Raw genomic sequence first — 14,885 nt, forward strand, 5'->3', positions numbered from 1 at the left:
ATAGGAGTAAAAGGGAGAAAACTGTACTTGAACAATGATTAAAATAAAAAAATAAAAAAAATTAGCTAACAGCCAAATTATATTATTTTATTTAACATAATTCATTTGTTTGTTATAGTCTTGGTATCTGTAACGCCTCCATAATATTGAACATTCAATAATCAAATAAGGTTTTATAAAAATCAATTATTTCTGTAAAATTTTCAGCTAATCAAAAAACCTTAATTCTGTTCTTTGTACAAGTCTTATATAATGTCATTTAATATTAGAAATTAATTTTCCTTACATTTATTCAGTATTTGAATTTTCAAATATTAGTTATAGATACTTTTTTGGTGGATTTTTAAAAAAAGTCTTAAACAAATGTTAAGGAAAAAATAACTTAAGTAATTTAGCCTTGATGGTTTTTATTTTTCATGGCAGCTAGCATTGGATATGTGGAGGAAATTGATGGTTGAACCGCTTCAGGTCATCCTTATTCGAATGCTGCTTCGAGAAATCAAAAAGTGAGTTCTGACATTTATCTTGTTGAGTCAGTTTTAATTTGTTATTTGGTATGGTTTAAAATAGTGTACAGTTGCTTGGCTGTTGACCAGACATAGGCCTTATTTTCCTGTAATGAGCCTCATTTTCCATCCTAATAACAGCACTTTAAAATTGTTTTTTAATTTTTTGGGCAGGTCTTTGGTCTTTACATATAGCTTAAACATGCATAGTAAGTAAATAAGTCCCTGAAGGAAGTGACTTACTTATTTTCAATCCTGAAACTTGTTGGACCTTCCAAGACAGTGCTGAGTTCTTTTTTTAAAATGTGAGTCTTTTTTTTTTCATTGATTTTATACAGAGAGAGGAAGCGGGAGAGAGAAACATCGATTTTATTGTTCCAGTTATTTTATGCATTCATTGATTGCTTCTTGTATGTGCCTGACCGGGATCAAAACTACAACCTTGACCCTGGTCAGGGTCATGAGTTCTTTGGACATATTCTTTCAATTTGAATCCTGATGAGGATAACCTATTCAAGAAAGCAGATTATTCTAAGTTAGTTGCTTACCTCTAAGTCCCACTGTTAACCAATAACTTGCCTATTATTATCAGGTGAATTTATGGGAAAATGGCTTCCTACTCTATTCATGACCCAGAGTGGTTGACTCTTTACCTGATTGCTATGTTAATAGAGTTTGGAACAAAGCACATTTTCCTATGGAGTCCAGAATAGAATATCCTTGAGTCAGCTCTGGTTTAAAAGATTCTTACTAATCTTTGGAAAATCAAAAGAACTCAGTCAGCTTTGGAGAAGCACTAAAAGTCAGTTATGCTGGACGTACCATATTTTTTGGACTATAAGATGCACCTAGGTTTTAGAGGAGGAAAATAGGAAAAAAAATTTTGAAGCAAAAAATGTGGTAAAATATTTAATAACATAAATAACACTAATATTTCACCAATGTAAATGTAAAGCTACATTTGGACTATAAGATGCACCCCCATTTTCCTCCCAAATTTGAGGGGCAAAGGTGTGTCTTATAGTCTGAAAAATACGATATGTGTGATAAATTTTAGGTTATCGGAACTGATGTTATAGGAATTACTTAGACCAGTGAATTGTAGCGTGATAATGACCATAGCATCTGAAACTGCTTTCTTTTTTTTCTTTTATTTTTAAATTTTTATTTTATTTCCAATTACAGTTTATATTCAATATTATTTTGTATTAGTTTCACGTATACCAGCATAGTGGTTAGTCAGACATATACTTTACAAAGTGTTCCCAATATTTTTAGTGCCCACCTGGCACCATGCATAGTTATTATAATATTATTGACTATATTTCCTAGGCTTTACTTTACCACCCCTGTGACTGCTTTGTGACCACCAATGTGTACTTCTTAATCCCTTCACCTTTTTCACCCAGACCCCAACCCCCTTCCCCTGTAGCAACCACAGTGTGTTCTCTGTATCTGTGTGTTTTTTCTGTTTGGTTTGTCTTGTTCTTTAGTGAATCTGCTTTCTTTAAGATGCAGTTGTAGAGTTTTTTTATGTGAAGAGCTTCTAGTAGGAAATAAGGGGTTTAAAAAAATAACAGAAGAGGATAGGAGACTATTTAAAAGTAAATTGATTTAAAAAAATGTTACTCACCTTTTTAGTGATTCCATTGTTTTCAAAGACAACAAGATTGAGAGAAAGGGCAGTAGTAAAGCAGTGAGTAAAACAACTTTTTTGCTTTCTTTTTTTCACTGTGAAACTTATGACTAAAAACACTCCCAACAAGATTTGTAGGTTCTAATATAATTTCTTTTGCTAAGAACTACTAATTTTTTGGACCTGGAATTCAGATATTTTTAAATTAAAAATATAATGAAAATATTGCTAACAAGTTTCTAAATATACTTTTATAAAAGATCTCTTAATATAATTGTGTTCCAGTCTTGTAAATTTTTCTTAAGTGTGATTGTTAGCTTGTTAAAAATGAATTTGATGAAAAATTAAAACCTGTAATAAAAATAACAGAGCTATAGTACATTAATTCTGGAAAAGACATAGAGATATATGGTCAGAAATGTTAGGCCAGCTTGTCTTAATTTTATAGTTGTAATCAGCTTCCATTAAAGTACTGTTTGACATATTTTACTAATATTTATTTTTCATGTCTACTCAGATTGGCATTATCTCACATGTTACAATGAAGCAAACTTAAGGATTAATAATAATAAAATTATGTATGGGAAATATGTTCTAAGCATCATTTCATTTAATCCTCACAACCCTAGGAGTTTGACATTATTTTACAAATACAGAAGTGAGTGGTGGTGCCCTAAACAAGGCTGACTTGACTCCACTCCCCATCTTCTTAATTCCAAGGATTCAAATCTGAGTTTTTCTAACTGTAAATCCATTATGCCTATCTTTTTAATCCACAGAACATTTCTTCCACTCCTTGTTCTAATAGTTTAGCTTAGGGATGAATATATTTTAGTTTTATAATGACTTAAGTATTGTAGTGTTTTTATATATATTTCTTTACTTGATCTTAAGGAGCCAGGGCAATTTTTTTTCTAAGTAAGTAAGTTGAACTTCAGCAGAAGTTCAGAGAGGGAAAGGAACAGCAATGTGTGGTTGTCTCTCATGTGTCCCCTGCTGAGGACCTGGCCTGTGACCCAGGCATGTGCCCTGACTGCGAATCAAACCAGTGACCCTTTGGTTCACAGGCTGGCGTTCAATCCATTGAGCCACTTCAGCCAGGGTCTTTATTCTTAATATGGCTTATTTCCATCTTTCCTTTCTTGATCACTTTTTTTTTTAAAGGTTTATGTATTTGGTTGGATTTTTGTAAAGAGCCAGCTTTGTCTTAATTGACCTTCCCTATTTTATCTTTCTTTACTTTTTCATTATTCTGCTTTTAATTTTCGTTCCTTGTTCTGGGAGACGAGTGTTTTTTTCACTGGGCTGGAACCAAGTTTTTCTTTTTGCTGTAATCTGACATACTCATTTTCAGAATTAAGGTATAATTTTATAGTGTGGAGACTGAGACAGTGTTTAAGTCTCAAAGATGAGACTGCTTTTCTCTTACAGTGACTAGAAATCCTGATATTTTAAAAAAATATTGTTTCCTATGTGGTAATAATTAGTTAAAGGAAATAAAGACAGCAATTTATTTAGCTCATTGTAGGAGCTCATTGTTAGAGCTTCATCTATAATTTATAAAGCTATTCAAGAATAACAAAGAGAAATAGTTGAATAACTAACTGCCTATATTTCCTACTTCAAGTAATGAAATCTTTTTATAAAGAGAGCAGTTAGGAGTACAAAGCAAAATAAAGTTAAAATTACCCCAAAATTACTAGTTTTTCATGCACTAGAGTGGAGTAATTTGTTCCTCAGGAAATAACTTTACATACTTCTGTGATACGGAACTGCACCTATTTTTCGTTTAAGGCCAAAAGGATTTTGTCCATCTAGTAAATCAAGTTAAAACAGGTTCTTATGAACTCAGCCTTTTGACAGTTGGTAATGATGCAGTTAACATCTGTTATTTCTCAGATACGCAATATATTTATCAGGTCTTTAAGTGGGAACAAGTTTTTATTTAATACCCTTGGGGCTTATGCAATTTTACTTTCCCAGGACTGATACCCTTTTTCTTTCTTTTTAAGACTCTCTCTTTTTCTTTTTTTTTTAAGATTTTATTTATTCATTTTTGGAGAGAGGGCAAAGGAGGGAGAAAGAGAGGGAGAGATACATCATTGTGTAGTTGCCTCTCCTGTGCCCCCTGTGGGGGACCTAACCCATAACCCAGGCATGTGTCCTGAGGCAACCTTTCGGCTTTGCAGGCTGGCACTCAGTCTACTGAGCCACACCAGCCAGGGCTGATTGCAGACTCTTGACACAGTATTCATAGATGTATTAAAAAAAAAAAGATTCTCAGCCGATTTGTGTTTTCTCTGACATGCTCATATGTTTTTCTTTTTCTTAATTGTTAAAATATTAGAATTTCATTGGGGAAAATATAATCTTTGGTAAAAATAAAATCTAACTTGATAGTCTTTATTCTTTTGTATTTCTTACTTTCTGAGAGGTGTGTTTTGAAATCTAGCTTATTTTTGATTTATTGATTTTCTTTCTTACAATTTTTAGCTTTTGTTTTATACATTTGAGCTTCTGTTGTTAGTTAAATAAATATTAGGATTATTATCTTCATGGTTAATTATTATTTTAAATATTTTTTCTTTTTTCTTTTATCTATTTTTAGAGAGAGGGAAAGGGAGGGAGAAAGAGAGAGAGAAACATAACTGTGTGGTTGCCTCTCATGTGGCCTGTACTGGGGACCAGGCCCGGAACCCAGGCATGTGTCACGACTGGGAATCCAACCAGCAATGCTTTGGTTCGCAGCCTGTGCTCAATCCACTGAGCTACACCAGCCAGGGCATATTTTATTGTTACATAGTAACTTTATCCATCTTGCATTCTTTTTCCTTGTCTGTCACATATTTTTAAATTATATTTTATTGATTATGCTATTACAGTTGTCCCATTTTTTTTGTCCCCCTTCATTCCTCTCTGCCTGGCACCCCCCAACTCTCCAGCATTCTCCTGCTTTAGTTCAAGTCCATGGGTTGTACATATAAGTTCTTTGGCTTCTCTGTTTTCTATAATCTTCCTATTTTGTACCTACCATTCATGCTTTAATTCCCTGTACCTTTTCCACCAATCTCCTCCCTCCCCCTTCCCACTGATAACCCTCAATGTGATCTCCATTTCTGTGATTCTGTACCTGTTGTAGTTGTTTGCTTAGGTTTTTGGGTTTTTTTTGTTTTTTTTTTAGGTTTAGTTGTTGATAGTTGAGTTTGTTGTCATTTTCCTGTTCATAGTTTTCATCATCTTCTTTTTCTTAGGTAAGTCCCTTTAGCATTTCACATCATAATGGCTCGGTGATGATGAACTCCTTTAACTTGACCTTATCTGGGGAGCACTTTATCTGCTCTTCCATTCTAAGTGATAGCTTTGTTGGATAGAGTCATCTTGGATGTAGGTCCTTGCCTTTCATGACTTTGAATACTTCTTTCTAGCCCTTTCTTGCCTATAAAGTTTCTTTTGAGAATTCAGCTGATAGTCTTATGGGCACTCCTTTGTAGGTAACTCTCCCCTTTTCTCTTGCTTCTTTTAAGATTCTCTCTTTAGCCCTGGCTGGCGTAGCTCAGTGGATTGAGCGCGGGCTGGGAACCAAAGTGTCCCAGGTTCGATTCCCAGCCAGGGTACATTCCTGGGTTGCAGGCCAGAACCCCCAGCAACCGCACATTGATGTCTCTCTCTCTCTCTCTCTCTCTCCCCCCCCCCGCCCCGTTCCCTCCCTAAAAATAAAATAAATAAAATCTTTAAAAAAAAAAAAAAAGATTCTCTCTTTATCTTTAATTTTGGGTAACTTGATGATGATGTGCCTTGGAGTGTTTCTCCTTGGGTCCAATTTCTTTGGGACTCTCTCAGCTTCCTGGACTACCTAGAAATCCGTTTCCTTCGCCAGTGTGGTGAAGTTTTCCTTCATTATTTTTTCAAGTAAGTTTTCAATGTCTTGCTCTTGTTCTTTTCCTTCTGGCACCCCTATGATTTGGATGTTGGGATGTTTAAAGTTGTCCCTTAGGTTCCTAAGCCTCTTCTTGTTTTTTTGAATTCTTGTTTCTTCATTCTGTTCTGGTTGAATGTTTATTTCTTCCTTCTGCTCTAAATCATTGATTTGAGTCCTGGTTTCCTTCCCTTCCCTGTTGGTTCCTTGTATATTTTTCTTTATTTCACTTTGCATAGCTTTGACTTTGTCCTCTATTTTGCAACCATACTCAACCATTTCTCTGAGCATCCTTATTACCAGTGTTTTGACCTCTGCATCTGATAGGTTGACTCTCTCTTTGTCACTTAGTTTTATTTTTGGAGCTTTGATGTATTCTTTCATTTGGGCTGTATTTGTCTCTGCACCTGTTATATTGTCAGGGGCGGTGCCTAAGGTATTCACCAGGGTGGGGCAACCCTCTTTGCTGTATTGTGTTGCTGTATGTGGGGAAGGGGTCAGAGAGTGAACAATGCTGCTTGCTTGGCTCTCACCTACCTTTAGTCACTTCCTGCACTACCCACAAGCAAATTGTGCCCTTCTGGTGCTGATTCCTCAGAATCAGTGGGTTTGTGTACATTCTAGGACCCTGTGGGTCCCTCTGACTAACTCTCCTGTGTGGCTGGGAGTTTCTTCCACCTCCACAACTCCCAAAGGCTTTTATAGCCAGAGGTTTTGAGACTTTATTTCCCCATGCTGGAACCCTGTGTTGGGTGGTCTGTCTTGCTCCTGTGTTGTTCCTTCTGGTTTATTCGCATGCAAACGTGGGACCGCCAGCTGTTGTCTCGCCTTACCAGTTCTCCAGCCACCACCTTGCCACACATCCTTTCTGCTCAGGCCGCCCATCTCCACCCCTCCTACCAGTCTGGATGAATGTTTCATCTTTAACTCCTTGGTTGTCACACTTCCATACAGTGAATTTTCTTGCAGTTATGGTTGCTTTTTTGTTTCTAAATTTGTTGTTGTCCTTCTTTTGGTGTATGAAGAGGTAAACCTACACCTTCATTTTGGCCGGAAATTTTTCAGTCTCTGTCACATATTATTATACCATATCATTTAATTGTGGCATATTACTATGTGATGATTTTGTGTTGGACTTTTGAGATTTTTTTGTGTATTAATTAACCATTTTAGTGTAAAATAAAATATAGATACAGAAAACCATACAACATACTTGTGGAGCTTAGTGAATTTATTATAAGACTTGTTACTACCATCTAATTCAGGAAGTAGAATTATAGCAGCCACTCCTGGAACCCTGGCGTGTGTCCCATGTCCTCTCCCTGCAAAAGTTGTCACTATCCTGGCTTTTAGGGAAATCACTTTCCTCTGTTTCTATGTGTTTCCTTTATTACTCTTGTGTTTATTCATATACTTGATGGTTTAGTGTTGTCCATCTTAAAAATACCTTTGTGTGTCTTTTAAATCTTTTAATCAGGTCCCCCCCCCCATCCTTTTTTTCCCTTGTGATTTATTTGTTGATTAACTTTTCCATGGTCTGTATTTTACTGATGGCACATATGAAGTACGATTTAAATATGTTCCCCTGTATTTATCTCAAAGCTTACTCAGATTCAGGTTGGTTCCCTCAGGCTAAAGTATAGATTCTTTTTATAATGTCTGATTTTTCACTCTTTTTGATGTAAGCAGCCTCTGATTTTAAATACTGAAATTTTTTATCTAATGAGGTTTGTAAAATTGTCACTTTAATTGTCATTTTGTTTTCATTTTTTACCTGGAATAATTTTATGAAGAAATGCTTACCCTAACCTACTGTTTGGTTATCCAGTGGTAAATTTCATATAGGAGCAAAAACAATGAGTTGTTTATTTATTTTACTTTCCTCACTTGTCAAGATGAGTTGATTTGTTGTAATGCTCTTAAAGTGACAAATTAACTTTTTCTCAAGATATCATGGTGAGCTTTTAGATTTAAATATGTGCACTCTGTTTCTCTTCATTGTCTATTTTATGAAAATTTCAGTTGCCTCATTTTGGTTAGAAGGCTTAAGTCTTGGCTGTGACCCGTGGTAGCTTTCTTACTGTCTGGTATGTCAGGAAGTTCCAGACCAATCTTTCACGTTTTTTTCCCTGGACTTGGTATCAGCTACTCAATGAAAAATGTAAATACACAAATGATAGATAAATGCATTCTTGAAAAACTTGGAATATTCCAGATCATTTCCTCAGTCTTTCTCTTCACAGAGGTAATCTGTGTTATCATTTGGCTAACTGTCTTTTAAAATCTTCATAATTTATTTGTTGAATTTTTACGTCTACATACAGAAATAAATACAAAACAGTGTTGGTTTTTTTCCTTCTTTTACTGAGGTATAACTTTTAAAAAATATTTTGCCATTACCATTTATTCTCCTTATACCTTCGTCCACCTGTACCCGCTTCACTGCTTCTCCCTGCAATCATCACACTGTTGTCCATGACCATGTCCATGAGATGGGTTTTTTTTTTCGCTTGATCCCTACCCCCGCCTGGACCTGACAGCCGGCTCTCTATATATGAGTCAGTCTCTTGCTTGTTAATTCATTTTGTTCATCAAATTGCACATATGAGTGAAATCATATGGTATTTGTTTTTCTCTGACTGGCTTATTTCATTTAATATAATATTCTGCAGGTCCATCCATGCTGTTGCAAAGGGTAAAATCACTTCCTTTGTGTGGCTGAGTAGTATTCCATTGTGTAAATGTAACACTCTGCCCTTCTTTTACTGGAGCCTAGAGTAAGTGGCTGCAAACAGAATTTTTGTGTTGGCCTTTTAAGAGGCTCTCTACATCTCTTACCATCTCTCCCTGGCAGACAGAAATTCTGCTGCTTTTTATAGCCAGATGTTATTTGGGTTCCTTTCCTGGTTCTAGTGGTCTAGGCTTGGGAGCCCAGGTTGGGGTTTAGACCCTACAGTTCTCAGGGGGAACCCACCCCACCACTGAAATATCCCTTCAGTACTTCAGCTGCAGCCCATAGGAGTCCAGCCAGTGCTCTTGTGCCTCTGTACTTCCCGTCAGTCTTGTGCAGTGATGTGGTTTCTTCTGTAAGCCCTTGGTTATAAGGTTTCTCTCCAGCTAGTCTTCCATTGGTTATTCAGGAGGATTTTTCTATAATTTAGTTGTAATTCCAGTTTGGTCCTGGGGGGAGGTTAGAGTAGCTTCCATCTACTCTGCTGCCATCTTGGTTCTCTTTGTTTTCTTTTTTAATATGAGTTTTTCCCCTAACTTTTGAAAATCATAAGTGGTATTTATACTTATTAAGTACTTTTTTAATTCAGTTATATATCTTGGTAACTTTCCTATGTAAGCTCATAGAGATGTACTTCATTCTTTTTAAACTGTAATATACTCTTTGGTATGGTTCTACCTCATTTTATTCAGTGCTTCTCCTAGTGATATATATTAGGTTTCCAGCTTTTCCACAAATACAACTCTTGCTTCTGTGATGCACATATGCAGTTGTTTGTCTGGAGTCATAGAGTCTATGCATTTAGACTTTTGCCAGTTTGCCCTCTACAGTACCTATTCTTCCACTGCAGAGTCTAAGAATACCTGCTTCTGTACCAATCAGTGCTTGATATTATTATATTTTGATATTTCTCAATGCCTTTCCAAGATGATGGTAGGGGAATCTGGGTGGTGCTCTCAGATAAGTGCTGCAGTAGTCTTCTGGGTGCAGAGGTGTGCCTCAGGCACCTCCTTAGGCACCACAGTTACTGCTCTTGCAGGACACACACAGCTGCTCTTATTGCTTCTCTCTAGAGACCAGCTGGTTCTCCTAATGACCTGACTGGTTTTGTTTACCTTTGTGCGCCCTCCAGATTTCAGAGTGTGCCACTTCTTGCCTACCTTCCTCCACTCTCTATCCTTGTAGCAATTCTTTGTCTTGTGCATTTTAGTCTGTAGTTTTATTTTTCTACACTATCCCCTCTTCTATCTTTTTTCACTTTCTACAAGTCCAAAGGCTACTGGCAACAATGGAGTATTTAAAAGTGTCCCTCCTGTCATTTTTCAGATACAGGAGGGAGCAGAAGCCTGCATTTAGTTTGCTGGATCTCTCTTCTTATTTTAAGCATGGAGATAAATGAAGGTTTCACTAAGAGATTAATTTGCCTATTGTCACATACTGGTATCAGGACTTTTGAGAGCTCTAGCCTAACTTTTAATGGCACTCACCAACCTGGTCTACTATCTTGAGTTAATGCCTAGTTAGTTGGCTTTAAAAGCCTTGATTTAAAATCACAATCAAGGTGGTGCTTTATGGGTCTCTTAGCTTTATTTTGTTCCGGTTGGTACTTAAAGCACTAGCTAATGTTTCCAGTTGCTTACTCATGTACCTGGTACTGTGCTTTGTGCTTTCTTGGCTTATACTTAATTTTTACCACATTCTCATGAGGTAGGGACTTTTATTATGTCCGCTTTACAGAACAGGAAATCTCTGAGTACTAAGAGGTTGAGTGTCTACATGAAGTGTATATTTATTAACATAGCCAGAAATAGAACCAAAGAAGTCTGACTCTAAAATCCCAGTCTTAAGGACTAGACTTTCCTATTAGTCCCCACTATTCAGATGAGGTTTTTTTTTTCTTTTTAATTCTCTTGGGAATTTCATTATGATTGTCATAAGATATTTTCTACATAATACTGTTATGATCAAATAAGTTATATTTCTAAAAATTCTTTGTATTCTTTTCTCAGTGCTCATCTCTTAGGACCACTGGTATTAGATGAGACTAGCGTTTATTCAGATAAAACAGTTTAGTCAGTGCTTTTGTATAGTACTAACTTAGCATGATTTCACTGTTTTCAGCCTGTGTCAGCCTAATAGAAATGAAGTATATTTATATTGATTTTGTATAGTATTTTTGTGCAGTTATAAAAATATGTGGTGATCTTAAAGATTGAATACTTATGTCTAAGGGTTTCTGAATTCAGATGTTCTAATAGGGAGGACAACTTTTAAGCACTAGGAATATCAGTGTTTTTTTCTAGGTAGTAACTTATCTGAATCTAGCTTCTCTGGGCCTTTTGTGATGAGAATCAAATGTCAAGATTGCTAAGAATAGTAGGAGTGGAAGTTTTCCCAGTGATGAACAGGGACAATAGGATTTGGTCATGAAAAGAATCTTAGATCACCTGATTTTCCAAATATTCAGGTACTTCTCATTTTTAGCTGATTTTCATTTGATCCTAGGCAAAGTTAAGGAGAAAAAGTGATGTGTTTCAAATAGATAAGATAGTTAGATCATTATTTTACCAGACATCATTTGGGCTAAAGAGGAAACTAAGGTGAGCAAAGGAAATGAGATCACTGTGTGACCTTATTGTTTTTATTAGTGATATTAAAATGTAGGCTTTGTATCTAAGATTCTATGACTGACAGATTTACTGTAGCCATATTAATTCATGTACAAAACTTTCCCCAGAATATCCAGATAATTAAAGGAAGAATGAAAGAGGATTAGAGAGATGCAGAGGCAGGGAGGGACATTTATATATAAGGGTATTTGTCTCAGTACTTTCCTTAAATGTTAGAAAATCTTTATATCCCACTACAAAGGACAAAAAGCATTTACTAAGGAATGGTATTAAGATATTTTCTCTTGCTCTTTGTAAAATAATTATTCATTAAAAAATCATTTTAAAGTGAGGTGGAAGATTGCCAGGTAAAAGGTAAACCTTTGACTGCATAATAGTTTGAACTGAGCATAGTACTAGAGTCATAAACTCCCAACTTAGGGCCAGACTGTTTTACTGTGGCTTTAGGCAAACATTTTGTTTTCTGTTTCATTTCCTTATTTCTCTAATTATAAAGGCTAATATTCATCTACATTTTAAATTTTTTAAATTATTTTTTCAAATTGGTAGAAGTTTGTTTATTGATTTGAGAGAGAGAAGGGGAGGAAGGGAGAGGCAGAAGGGGGCGGAGAGAGACAGACATTGATTTGTTGTTCTACTTATTCATGCATTCATTGGTTGATTCTTCTATGTACCCTCACCAGAGATTGAACCTCAACCTTGGTGTATTAGGATGACACTCTAACCAACTGAACTACCCAACCAGGACCACCTACATTTTTAAAATCATTAAGATTTACATCACAGTAGTGCTAAGAAGGAACTTATCAAATGTCAAATGAGTAATTAAAATGATTTTTAAATTTTTTTGAGTTTACCAGTTTATTGTGAAAGGATGTAAAGGGTACAGTTGGACAACAAGATGAAGAGGTGCTTAGGGTGAGGTCTGGCAGGATCTGGAACACAGGAGCTTCTGCCTCTGTGGAATTTGGATGTGTTCATCAATCTAGAAATGTTCCAAACACTGTAGTTTAGGGATGTTTATGGGAGCTTCATCATGCACTCATAATTGATTATTGACAATTGAAATGATTCTAGATCCCTTTGCAATTGTAAAGGAATATAGAAATACTAGAACATCTCACTGCACTTCTAAATAAAGAAATACCTTTGTGCTTGAATGGAAAGCAACTCAGCAGTTCTAGCAGATCTCTTAGAGGGAAAACACAGCTCTTACTCATTTTAGTGAGTGATATCTGAGGGACGTGTACCATCAAGTTACTATAGGCAAAAAAAAAAAAATTACTATACGTGTACTTGTAATTGTTCAGAGGCTGAATTTCTCAGACCAAATCTAATAATAATAGTGTTTAGGGCGAGTGAAATTCAGTTCTTTTAATCCTCATCAGGACATGCCTTCGATTTTGGGGACAGGGGAAGGGAGCTAGAGAGCCAGGAGAGAAATATTGATTAGACGCCTTCTCATACACTTGCACCCCTGATCAGGGATCAAACCTGCAACCTGGGTACGCATCCTGCCTGGGAGTTGAACCCATGACCCTTTTTGGTCTGTGGGACAATGGTCCAACCAACTGAGCTGCACCAGCCAGGGTGAAATTCAAATATCTTTAACCACCAATATTAAAGTCTTGAATTTAATATGATGGGCTGATAACTACTGTAAAATTAAAGTATTTTAGTGTCAGCAGAATATGTTTAACAATCAAGCCTTTTATTTATTGAAATGACATCTGATACATACATTAAATATCAAAAATAAATTCAGCCGTTATATGAACAAATCATTTTAAAATATTGTGTATGCATTGACATTTAAAATGTTTTACAATTTGATTAGACCAATAGAATAAAGAGAATTTGATTAGAATAATAGAATAAAGCATGCTCATATTTGGGCATGCTTTGGGATATTTCCATAGATAATTTGTGTTCTCAATATTTTGTGTCATACCTTCTTTTAGTGATCGTGGTGGAGAAGACCCAAACCAGAAAGTAATCCATGGGGTTATTAACTCCTTTGTTCATGTTGAACAGTATAAGAAAAAATTCCCCTTAAAGGTAAAAAGCCTCCTTTAAAAACATGAATAATCAGACCTTTAATTCTTAAATTACTTGTTTTAATTTCTTCAATATGATTTTAATTGATTTATTTAGTTTTATCAGGAAATCTTGAGTCCCCCTTTCTGACGGAAACAGGAGAGTATTACAAACAAGAAGCTTCAAATTTATTACAAGAATCAAACTGCTCACAGTATATGGAAAAGGTAAAAAAGAAAATTTATGTTAAATACATCATCTATTATATATCAGATGTGGTTTTATGTAACAGTTTTCTTAGTTAATGTATTTTTTGGTGATAAAAGTTTCTGTTTGGTCATCACTCTGAGTTATAGTTAATGTACATCACCTATCGATAAATCATTTTTCTTGCTATAGCATTTTCCATGAGAAAAAGTACTATTCCAATTTTTATCATGATGGATGCTTTTTGATTAATCCTGATTGTTTGATTTGCTTGTATTTAAAATAATGCTTATTCACAATCTGGGTAAAATAATCTATATGCTTAGTGGATATATGTTTAGGGAGTAGAATAAACTTAACTGTAGGTGTTTAGGTTTTTATCTTTTCTCCTTTAACATGGAAGAAAAATAAGGAAAACTATAATACTTCTATAGATACGTAGATAAGTCACTCTTTTGTCTCTTAGGTTTTTGGAATACTGAGAAAAATTTTAATTTCATCATAAGAAATTTTAGTTAATCATTAAACCAACACATACTGATTATTGTATTTAAAATTTGTGTATTTTCTCAGTAAAAGAAGAGTGATAGTATAAACTCAGTAATCTTATAAGATATATTAGAAATTTTAATGAAGCTTTTTTCATCTGTAGCGTTGGATTTCAAGCTTTTTGTTTCTTTATTCCAGATCTTTATTGCTTTTCTTACTGTTCAATTACAGTTGTCCCCATTTTTAAGCATTTTAAAAAATATTTTACTTAGTTTTAGAAAGAAGGGAAGGGAGACAGAGGGAGAGAAACATTGCTGTGTAGGAGAAACATCAATCAGTTGCCTCTCACACGCCCCCAACCAGCAACTTGACCTGCAATACAGGCATGTGCCTGCCTGGTGATATTTCATTTCATAGGCCAGTGTTCAATCCACTAAGCCACACTAGCTAGGGCTCAAGCATTTTACTATAGGATGGTATATGTTAGCTAGTTTAGCCAAGAAAGATAAAATGTAAGGAGAATAGCTATACTGTGTCTCCATGGAACATAGGACAAGAAATATCATTACTTTCTGATAAACTGTTAAAGTATTTCATAAAGCCCAGGCCTAGAAGTCTGGGCTGTTTTTCTTCCTGCTGTTTTTACTCATTAGCTCTGAGACCTTGAGTAAGTCAACTAGGACATTTTCCTTCATCTATTAAGTGCAGGTTACATTAAATCAGTGATTGTCAG

General features: G+C 35.4%; 1 protein-coding gene across 1 annotated transcript in view; it reads left to right on the plus strand.

Moving 5' to 3' along the window:
- CUL2 (cullin 2) overlaps positions 1-14,885 on the plus strand; it is a 129,229-nt gene that overhangs the window by 70,725 nt on the left and 43,619 nt on the right. The window contains 4 exon segments of the mRNA XM_036027496.1: positions 424-506; positions 13,381-13,477; positions 13,574-13,586; positions 13,589-13,683. Of these exon segments, the coding sequence (XP_035883389.1) occupies positions 424-506; positions 13,381-13,477; positions 13,574-13,586; positions 13,589-13,683 (288 nt within the window).

The sequence above is a fragment of the Phyllostomus discolor genome, chromosome 1 (assembly GCF_004126475.2).
Source record: "Phyllostomus discolor isolate MPI-MPIP mPhyDis1 chromosome 1, mPhyDis1.pri.v3, whole genome shotgun sequence".
NCBI classification, from domain to species: Eukaryota; Metazoa; Chordata; class Mammalia; order Chiroptera; family Phyllostomidae; genus Phyllostomus; species Phyllostomus discolor.